At 29.2% G+C, this 11,886-nt stretch overlaps 1 protein-coding gene across 1 annotated transcript in view; it reads left to right on the top strand.

Annotated features, from left to right (window-relative positions):
- LOC106459733 (protein kibra-like) overlaps positions 1 to 11,886 on the top strand; it is a 39,581-nt gene that overhangs the window by 2,883 nt on the left and 24,812 nt on the right. Inside the window, exons 2-7 of the mRNA XM_022386516.1 lie at positions 3,257 to 3,366; positions 5,968 to 6,062; positions 7,027 to 7,316; positions 8,654 to 8,783; positions 9,930 to 10,049; positions 11,312 to 11,460. Coding sequence (XP_022242224.1) covers positions 3,257 to 3,366; positions 5,968 to 6,062; positions 7,027 to 7,316; positions 8,654 to 8,783; positions 9,930 to 10,049; positions 11,312 to 11,460 — 894 coding nt within the window. The remainder of the gene's footprint in view (positions 1 to 3,256; positions 3,367 to 5,967; positions 6,063 to 7,026; positions 7,317 to 8,653; positions 8,784 to 9,929; positions 10,050 to 11,311; positions 11,461 to 11,886) is intronic.

Consider the following 11,886-nt stretch of genomic DNA (forward strand, 5'->3'; position numbering starts at 1 on the left):
AGCCAAATTAAGGTCAACTAGGACAGACAGGAAAGCTTCAGGCTTGTTCATATACCATTACAATAAAGTCAGCTTTGAATATTCCTCTAAGCTTGAACAATAATTTAGTGTTTCTTAAATAATGTGGTTATATCTTGAATGCTTTTATACACATATGTATCTTATCCATTACATATATATATACAATTTATTATCAATGAATTTATATACTCAGTAACATACAGTAGTAAGAGCTTAGACATTTCTATAATCTTCAAAAACCAGTGACTCATGGATGCATATGTGTAGTTAGTTTCATGTTAGAAGTTTTGGGCAGTGATGCATATTTCATGTCTCAGACTTGAATATTTAATTATATGTAAATTCCAAAATTGTTACTTGCAATGTACTATAGAAGTATTTGTAGAAGGAAAGGTACAATAATAAATTATTTATTTTATTTCAGATACTTATGAGAGATCACTTTGCAGTTAAGAACATTTGTTTTAAGATCTTTTGGTTTTCTCGTTTAAAATCTGTTATTTTCATCTCAGGATAATCCTTGACAAAGAGCTGAAGTTAAATAAGTTGTTCAATGTTTGAAATTTCCTTGATATTCAAAGTTCATACATTTTTATACCCATGAACTACTTTAAGGATAGAGAATTTGGGTTTTTATGAAAAATGTAAAACATTTGTTGAAGTTTGTGACTGATATTTCAGTTTGAATTACAAATAGTAATAAATGTGTAAGTAATACTGAAGTTACTGTACATACAGCATGTACATTTTCAGTCATTCAGAAACTAATATCAGATTTCTTTCAATACACTTGAGATTTATTGAAAGACAGAAAAATTCTAATAAACATTGATATTGAAGTGTGTTTTTGTTGTCCATTTTTCCACTGCCCAGTGCCATATGTGGAATGCTTAAATCGGCTGTTAGACCCCATAAATTTTGTCCCAATCTATTAATTTTGAATGTTAAAACTTTTTGTCTTAATTAGGAAACATCACTTGGAACAATATTATATTATAGCTCGAGCATCACAAATTAAGAATTATTACTGTTGTATGCATTTAATATTTGAAGTTAAACACAAAATTGTCACTGCTCAAACAATTTTGAAACTGTATTTCATTTTGTAGGCAAAATCGCTTTCCACCTGTGTCATGGTGGGCTCGTGTATAGAAACTGACTTATGTAAAGTTCATTATGACTTAACTGTCAGTGATTAAAGTTGCTGTATATGTACACAATTTACATTAATATAAGGTTTGGATTGGTGATAATAAAAATGATAAGTATGTCCTAGTCTCTGATCTGTTTGTTTTAGAGTACTTGTACTCATTATAAAATCAACATTATCTTCTGAGAAAATAAAAATTAACTGATACAGTTTTGTGGTAGGCTTGAATATTTCTGAAGTGAATTCTGATATGAACATTTTTGTTATGAATCATGTTTAGGACAGATTCATTTGTGCACATTGCTGTCTAAGATGAGAATCTCCATACTTTAGCAGCTGTTGTTATGAGCTCCTTAACATTATTTATGTTTCCTTGTTTAATAAGAAAAATTGTTTAAATTTTTTCTGCTAGGCTCATCAAATTTAATTTTAAGATGAGCATCAATTCATGGTTTTTATCAAAATAAGAATGTTATATTAGTTCCTGTTATTGTCACACTTAATCATATAGAAAAATGTTTTAGATATAGTTAGGTTTTGTTAGGTACAACCAACAGAACCAAATAATTCAATTGTTCACCCCTATATAAAGCTACATATTTGTTAATAACAGTTTTATAATATTTCTCAAAGTCAAAACATATTTTCTTTTAAAATGACAAAATTTTATTATGAAAACATTGTATTATTTAGCCATATATTAAGTGCTAATAAACAAAAAAATATATGAATAGGTGCTAAAATTTGATTTAAAAGTCCAGTTCTTTCCTATTTTTAACCAGGACCTTAAATAATAGTTAAAACTTTTAATATGTCATCAGATGATTGCCAGATCTTGTTTAAAATATTAGTAAATTTGACCTTTCATGTGCCAAAATGCCCCAAGAAGTATGTTGGCTATCTTGCTACTGTAGGCTTAAGGAAAAAAAAACCCTAATGAAACAGTGTATTTTGGTAAGTCACCGTTAGAAGATGATTCTTGTTGCAAAGTTTAGTGAGGAACTCTGTTTACATGTATGAATATTTGTTGATTACATTGCAATTTGTATTATATGTTGGGATGAGAAGTTTAATAAAGACATTGTTGCACAGAGTAGAGAAACCCCAAGTACATGATCTGTTGATGTATTATACCAAATGTTAACATGTCTTTCTGAATCTCACCTTAATGTGAGATAAACATTATGAGCTGAAGGTAAAGTTTGATAAATGGACAATTTTGAATGTATAAGAGATAGAGTAAGACAATTAACTCAATTAGTTGTTTACCTAGGGGTATTCAATTACATAGTGTCACATAAAATAACCAGTTAACAAAGATATGATTACATTGATTAATATTACAAAAATAATCAATTATTTGAAAGTAGTGATTCCAATTATTACTGTTTTCAATTAATTCAAGTAATCAAAATATTGCCATTATGATTTCTCATTATTATTTTAAATTAATTCAAGGTTGTTTAAGTTTAATTTGTGTCATGACTCACAAAAATAATCAACTAAATAAAATTAGTGTTTCTGGTTACTATTATTTTCAAATATTCCAACTAACCAAGTCTCATGATGATAATTAAATTAGTTGAATGTAATCAATTAGTGAGCTTATTGATTAACTAAAAATTTCTAATGTATGTTTTTAATTTGGTGAATTATCATACACATACATGTACTGTTAGCTATTAAGGATAATTGTGTAAATATTTTTATCTGATTTTTATTTTCTCTCTCGTTTAAAATTAACTATTTGTAATGCGTAAATGTTCCTCATCTACGATAATCATATATAATGCTTAAGAGTATCATTTCTCTTATTTACATGTGCAGGTAAATGCTTTTCTTCCATTATGTATTTATTGTAACTTGTCTCAACTGTTTGAAAATACTTTCATAGTGATACTCTTTCAAGCACATTGTTGGAGATTAATAAAAACATGGTTTATATAAGCCCATTGGCCCTTAACATGTTACTTGTTTCCAGTAAGACTTATTTATTAAATTAGTAATGCAAATATAAAGGAACACATATTTCTTCTTACCTAATAAGATATACTTAGCTTCAAATATATTATCTGGTATTTCTAGGTGTCTGAAACCCCAGACTTTTGCTGACTGCTCAGGAGATGAGTTACCATATGGTTGGGAACAATGTTATGATCCAAGTATAGGCTACTATTATGTTGATCATATTACTCGTAAGTAAATAACTTGGCTTTTACATAAAATTGTTTTTAAAAGTCAAGGTTATTATTGAATATTGTCTCACAGACATAAAAATGTTAAATTTGGATACTAAATTGAAAAGAAATGCTACAGCATACATTGTAAAGTAAATTGGCAGAAAATGGTGTTGCATATGTGTGTGTTTGTGTGTATATGTAAATATGTTTATCTCTACTCCTGTTATTTCTGTATCATAATTTTTGTGACAGATATAATGTAATGGAATCTTGATCGTATTACTTCTTGATTTATTGTGGCTGAGATAAAAATTTCACTCAGCTGATTGAAATGTTTTGAACAGCTGTTAAGACAAAATAGATTTTCTGAAATTCACAGGAAACATTCAGGAAAAAAAGAAAATGGGGTGTGCTATGTTATTAAGACTGTGATTATTGTAGATATGTACATGTCTAAGAACTATTATTCATTAGATATTTGCATTCCTGATTGAAGAACTGAAGGCAATGTTGTTAGTTTTTGTTGTTGTATAACTGTTTTTGAATATTTAAAATCACAAAAGAGCCCCCTTTGTTACATATTGTGTTACCAAAGAAAATTTGGAACATTTTTAAGTGTAACAAATTGAATATTTTAATTGCAGCTAAGGTAAAACTGTACATGTGCTTATTTAGAAGAAAGTGTTACTAAATTCTCTGTGGTACTGGTTTGTGTATTTTCATTAATGTTTTATGTAATCCATTCTACAAAAACAATCCTCTTAACTGCTTGGGAAAATGTTGAAGAGCATGTTAGGTATAGTAAATGTATATTTTATAAAGAAGGTTAAGCATGTTATATGAAAACAATTTTATAGCCTCATCGTGTCTATATTGTCCATATAACCACATCTAGTCATGCTTCATCTGATTACTGTGCATCTTGACGATAGCCATACAGTGTAGTATCCATTGCAAAAGGCTTCAGCATAAGGCTTTCATGTCCAAAGCATGCCTTTCCTCCCAGAATCCCTTTTCATAATCTATCTACTGGTTTACCATCACCATTTCAACAGTCTGATTGCAGCATCCAGCGATGATCATGAATCCCTGTATGAAAGTTTTATTATATATTGTGACTACTTTTGTAAATTTTCTTTCACCCATTGACAGGTATAAAATGGGAAGAGGCTTGTTACAATTTTCAAGTTGCACGTGTAGTTCAAGTGTCACCACAAACTGCCATTTTTCCCTGGTTAGGTACCATTCATATCCTTTTCTATAGTTGATCTTCCTTTCATGGATCTGTCACGGAAGCAAATTTTGTATACAGGACTTGTGTTTTTGATTATGTTCTTTACTATTGCCTAGTACAAGTGGACATCTTTTGCCACTGACCTTTGTGTTCGTGGATTCTCACCTGTTACAGAATGTCACAGCTGGGATAAGACTTGTTGCAAATCTCTTTCTAGAGTGACCTCATTTCCCAACTTGATTTATATTCCTTTAGTTTCCAAGAGCTGTTACATGATCTTCTCAAAAGAAATTAGTTTTCAATAACATTACGCTGCCTATGAAATGTCAAATGTAGTTCTGATACAACCAATTCCATTGCAACTTTATAATGACTGTGGTTATCACGTGACTTGCTGATTTGTTTTTTCATAATTATTTAATATAATGTACTTAACTCTCTATAATATGCATCCAAACAGGGAACTTTCATTACTAGTTCTTCATATTTCAATGCAAAAAGTAATCATGGAAAGTAATATGTTTTTTTCCCCAGATTTTTCTAATGTGTGATGTTTTCAGTCTTCTGAATTTAAGATATCATTGTCACAGTTAATTTGTTTAAAAAAAAAAGTTAGTAAATGAACATTTTATATAGATCCAGTATGTATAGGAAAATATCCAAAGTAAGAAAATTTTCATATGAAGTGTTTGCTATGATTATATGCATACTTTTACATATATAAATATACATATGCACATGTCAGTGTTTTTATTTTAAAAGAAAGTTTATCACTTAGTACTGTCACATCAACAAATTTTTATGAAACTACATTTTGTCCCCACTTTTACACATTTGTAATTTTCTAATGGATTTTCTAAGTATAGTGTAGATATTACATGTTGATCTTACACAAAACATAAAAAAAGTTTTCAGTGAGTTTAAGCTGATTTCCTTTGCTTTGTTAACTTAATTGTAATGTTATAGTTTAGAACAGTAATTCCCAACCTTTTTCATTCCACAGACAAGCAAATGCATTGTAAAAAGCACATGGACCATTAGCAGTGTATAGGTCTGTAGTCAGACTGTGCAGGGTTGCTAGGTTATACTTTAACCCGATATGTTAAGAATTTCACATTCAGTTTCTTTCGTAGCACATGATTTCATAGCCAGACGTTCATTACTTTACTATGTCAGCATATTATTTGGACACATACTAACCACCAGGACAACAGGTGTCACCCTTTACATATGGACCTGAAGTCTTTCTCCATCTGTAATATTGTTTCCTAAGTTAGCTTCTTCAAGAACTCACAACTTTCACTGGACTTTTTTTTTATTGATTTTTTTGGAAACCACTTGTTAAGACCATTTTTTTCATACATAATACTGTTTACTGTTAGAATCCAACCAGCTTGAAGACCCAAGACATCAGTGGCGTCAGTTGCAAGAAGCAATGCTTAAAGAATACCTTGTTTCTGCTCAGGAGGAACTAACAGTAAGCTTTCTATGCTACTTCCTTGTTAGTTATTAGAGTGTCTAAGAAGATACTTTTGGATAGAAGTCACAAGTATTTTGAACATTTCTTATAACTGATGATTGCCAAAGAAATCATCATATTAAATATGGAGGAAATTTATCACATTTTCAACAACAAAAAATCTCCCATTGCCAGGTTTATTTTAAGGTACACAATAAGAAACAAGAATGTGCATATTAATATTTTGTTACTTATCTGAAATTTTATACTGGTGAACTTTGGTAAATTTGAAGGAGAATACCCTTTCTTCATTATAGTACAAAATTAATATTACTCTTTTCAAGGCTGAAACTTGATTAAAAATAGTGTGTCCTATATATACCCATGGACTGTAAGTGGACTTATAAATGCACATGGCTGTGAAAGAGTTAATAAGACTTTTGTTATGAAAAATATGTCTTTGACATCTGTATATTCTTTGTAGACTTAACTTTTTTTTTCTGTACTTAATTTAGTAAACCCTTAAACATCTCATGTCCAAACACAACTAGTTGTTGTTTTTTTTTCATGAGCTCACATGAAGTATAAATTACGTTTATTACAGTAAAATAGGATGAATAAATGTGTGTTAACACCATTAGCATTAAGTAGGTTAAATAATATTCCATTATTTGTCATTCTTTTAGATTCTTAATACCTTCTAAAATACTGGAGATTTCAAATTCTTTTTCCTAGATTTTAGCACAAGTCATATTTCAGTCAAAATTTAACAAACTCAACTTCAATAGCTAGAATTACATGTTTAAATAAAACAGAAAATGTTCCATTGAATTGTATAAAATAATAGCAGACACAATTTACATATATTTCTTAATTACAATATAATTAAACAACAACAAAAATATTAATCTTGTTAATGTTCTAGTATTGAAAAGTTGTTGGAGTAATTTTGATTGAAACCCTTCTTTACAATTTGACCTAGTCCAAGCAGGAAATATACAATGTCAAGCAACAGAGGTTGTCCCTAGCTCTTGATGATTTCCATCAGCTAAACAGTACTGTAGAAGGGCTAAGTACTTGCCCATCCAGTAGTAGTCTGTGCTCCACTGGATCAGCTGCTTCTTCTAGTAGTAGTGCCATCAAATATGACCCAGATCTTCTGAAAATTGATGTGGCTGTGGCACGAGAACGTGTTGAACGACTAAAACAAGAACTTGATCAAATTCGCACAGAGATGCACTATAAAGAACAGGGTCTGGAAGCTTTGTCTCGGTAAATATTGACTAATTTTTGCTAGTAATGAGTTTTTTTTTGTAATTCACAGCTAATTTAGTTCGATAATATTGAATTTTTTTATCTTATGTTATTGTCACATTAAAATTTTAAACATAACTCTGAAAAAATATCATGTCTTTGTGCATATTTTCAACTTCTCAGAAAAAAAGTTACTGAAGAAGGAGCCTAATATTATGTTAGATGTTATTTGTTATTTTCTGCACAGTAAAAAAAGAGGGTTTTCTGAACAAAATATGTTTCTATTTTACAAAACATAAGGAGGTTTCTGCATTTTTTTTTTTATAAAGGTGAAGCTATAGCTTAGACCTACTTTCATTAATGTTATACTTTTTCAATTTTGGTGTGAAAATGTGCTAAAGAAATAAGTAAAAAGTTTTGTATTGAAATGTAATTACATTATTTTAAAAAATCAAATAAGTTGTTTAATTATCATTAATTTCAATTTTTGAGATAAATTAAATTATATTGAATTCATTGATAATGTTTTTCTTAAATACAAAATGAACCATTGTTTTACAGTTATTTCAAATCTTGTTATGAATCAACAAAAGATTTCTAACATAAATTTTTTAAGTGAAAAAGTTGATAAACTTGTGGTTTAAAAAAGATGGAAATGGCTCGGCTCCTCAATATCTCGGTCATAGAGCAATGGTCCTGTTAGCCAGAGGACCTGGGTTCAAGCCCCAGCCCTGTAGTGTCTCACTTATTCGGTTTTTTACACAAAAAATTGTGTTAGGTTGTTCTATAGTAAAATTAAATATTCAAATCAAAGCTGGCTTTTAGCTGTTGAATAAGCAAAAATTGTAGATTTGTTTTTGTTTGCCCCTCCTTTCGATACAAATTGTGGGCAGAGCACAAATAGCTCTTTGTGTAGCTTTGTGCTTAATAATTAACATCAACATGGTTTTGTTTATACAATTTTACATTTTTCATATCAGAAAAAGTAAGGTATCTAGTTTTTTGTCTAGATTTACCATTAGTTATTTTCATCCTTTTAATTTGGTAGAAGTTTTAATATGAAACATTTATTCACTTCATGCTATAAATCCTAGTAATAGTCTCAAATATTTTTTCAATACTAAAGAGTATAAAGGGTTGCTATAAATAAAATCTACACTACCAAATCATCAAAATCAAAATTCATATGAAGCTCAGTTGACCAATATTTCTTATCATTAACCAAGATGACTAAGGATAATTGATATCACTTGAAATTGCAGTTTTTGTCTGGTCATAGTATAAGATTTTATGATCCTCTATTGGTAAGTATGTTTCATACCAGAAGCAGGAATTACATTTTTTCATAATTTCAGAGTGGAACAACAGTTTTCTGGTCAAAGTGTTGTTTATACCTTAGAAGAAGCTCAGGCGGTTATGGAAGAAATTCAGAATGTTCAAAAATCATTAAGAACTGGTAGAAAAGAAAAGGCAGAGTTAATAGAGGTAAAAATTTTGGTAAAGAATAGTTTCTCTTTAATTTTTAGTCTCGACATTTCAGCATGCTATGTGTATAATATTTTGAGTTTTTTTTAATTTTAAATACTGCTTTCCAGATTGTTTACTTGTACATGTTTAGCTGCTCAGAAATCAATTAGGAAAGAAAATGTGTGAGAAGAAGCCTGTACGCTAATAGTTGTTGCATGTCACATAAATGTATTTATTCATGTTCATTTCTATCAGTTCCAAATACAGTTAATATATTTGTTGCTGGTTGGAAATATATTTGCTTAACTTTTTAATTTTGTGTGAGTTGTTTGATTTTTAATGTATTAGTTGTTTCAGGGTCCTAGAAACTGTATTATATTAAAAAATATATTATATCTTTCTATTGATATAAAAAAATTACAAAATGTGGAAAAAAATAAAATTAGAACCTCAGTTTTAACACTATTGTGTTATCTTACCAATGGTTATTGGTCTATACAACATATTAATTGTATTGTGTTTTAATTTTTTGGCTAATAAAATATAATGTCTTTTTATTTCTGGTTTTATAACATTTTTCAATCAATGTTACACATTGTAGTCATAAGATCTTGAGTGAATTGTTTTATTATCTTTTCAAATTAAGTTGCCTAGTATTTCTGAACCTACAAACAAATAGTTAGTCTTTATAATGGAAAAATAATTATGTTTATAGTTTCAGCCATACAACCTATAAGACTCAAAAAGAAAGTCATTTGCCCAATATGTTGATATCAGAGGATTTTTTTCTTTAAAGCAATTTTAACCATTTCTTTTATCATGATGTAGCTGCATTTGTTTGTTATTCAAGTCACACATAGTATGTGTTTTGTAAATTCTATATTATTGATTGATCAGATAAGATGTATACTTAACTGACCAATGCTATGATTTTTCTTTATATTTTATGGTACATACTGTGTAGTTTGTTTTCTCTAAGCAAGTGTATGTTCTTCATCAAAAAATTCTAAATCGGTCTTTAAGAGCCAACCAGCAACAGAAAGGTTAAATAGAAGAGCATGATAAATTTGTAACATTAATCCTTATAATTTCGTTTTTAAATTAGCCTGTAAAAGTCCTGTACTTAAAAAAAACTTTCCCAGAAAGCATGTTTTAAAATTACAGAACTTAGCAAGATTAAAGGATGATTTAATATGTCTGCACCCTACCCCAGCTGATGATCCAACCTTGTGTAATCCAGTGGAGAAACTAAGCATTGCTTCCCAAACTGAACTCTCAGGAGAGGTAGTTGATTAAATTTTTGTTATTAATTTCAGAAATCCTTTATATTCTGTGACACATATGACATTGCATATTTCTCACTGTTATTCTGAATTGCTTTTTATACTTTTATGAATTTTTTTGTTTTTTTTATTTTTTGGTGTTTATACATAAGAAAATTCTAGTATGGGTCCAGTTACCTTTTTCTACAGAAAAAAAGAATTTACAAGCACATAAAGGACACCGTCACACATTGTAATATGGCATGCTTGTTTTTTGTAATAATATGTAAATAATAGCATCTGTAGTTGTAGTGAATACCACATTTAACACACCCAACATATTATTGTTTATGTACTGATTCCATTGTTATGTGTAATTGTCATAATTTATACACTTATTACCAATTTAAGCACTTTGTATATCAATATTTCATTCAATAGAATTGCAGGTAGTGAGAATTGTTACTATAGTTTTATATTTAGATTATCAAAGATTATTAGCTGTTAGCATATTTACTCTGTTACCAAGACAAATAGATCATTTTATTACCCAATATTTAGCTCATTTTTCATTCATTTTTGTAATTATGATGTTTACTGATTTTTCTTCTTTATTGAGTTGACTTGTTTGCTTTATGATAAGGTTTTTCTCAAGATTGTGTTTTGAAGGTGAAAAATTAGTTTAAGCTGCAACATGCATTGTGATATCTTTCAGAGAGAATTTTTTACATTGTACGTAAAACAATTGCAATAGTATTTTTAAAATGTTTTCAAAGAATAGTATATATATGTCACCTTTTTTTAATGTTATCCATTAAAGAAAATTGTCTTTTCTTTGAATTAGGAGTGAAAAGTATTTTTCATAAGAACTTTTTCATTTGGATTTTTATTTCTGTATGCTAAATTTCTGTTCTCTAATTATTTTCTTGAAACATTTGGTATCACAGACAAGATGTCATCTGGTTTCAGTGAATCGTGTACCTTTTAGAAAGCATCGGTTATCACACTTTAAATAAAATTGTATTTGCTACATCAGATATGATAATCAGAAAACTATAGTTTTTGCTACATCCGTCCTTATAATTGAAGTTTTTCATGATGTAGGTTATCACATCTGAAATATGTATGTTTTGGCTTGTCACTTCTAGTTGTAACACCAAAGAAACGTTTTTTACTCTTTTTAATGGACAATGGTATATGCCCTGAAAAAATAATATTTCAAGTAGTTACATGGTTAAAGTTGTTTATGACTTTTTGCTAAAAATAAAAATTATTTTGTTCTAGTATGCTCATCTTGGTGCTCGGCTAGCAGAAATGGCTCGTATGAGGCTTCAGTATGATGAGATGCGTAAGGTAATACACCGTATACAGCAGGAACTGGCTGATCTGGAGGACATGATGTCACCTGGACAAGTGGAGTCAGATAAAGATAGGTAAGATTTTGAAGTATATTGATATTATCTATATCTCTATACATTTCTTCCCTATTTCTTCATAACCTGCTAAACAGAGTATTGCTCCTTTCTGTGAATTTAAGATTGTACCTGAGGATTGGATATTAAAGTATGAAACTTGGTATGTGGATGTGTATTAAATCTAGAAGCTTGTTATTGATTAGTGAAATTACATCATATTTTTTTCAGCACGGGCTCAGTCCCTGGGACTAACCTCATAACCATCTTTTGCTTGTTATAGTTTTCATGCTATAACTTTTAAATTAGTATTTGAATGTTATCAAAATTTGGCAGATTATCAGTAAACATTACAATGCTTTCATATGCAAAATGTCAATTTTTTTATTAAGTCTTAAGGTTTGTAAAGCAATGTTTTTCTTGTTTTTTTTTTTTTTTTTTTTTTTT

Source organism: Limulus polyphemus, unplaced genomic scaffold (assembly GCF_000517525.1).
Source record: "Limulus polyphemus unplaced genomic scaffold, Limulus_polyphemus-2.1.2 Scaffold30, whole genome shotgun sequence".
NCBI lineage: Eukaryota > Metazoa > Arthropoda > Merostomata > Xiphosura > Limulidae > Limulus > Limulus polyphemus.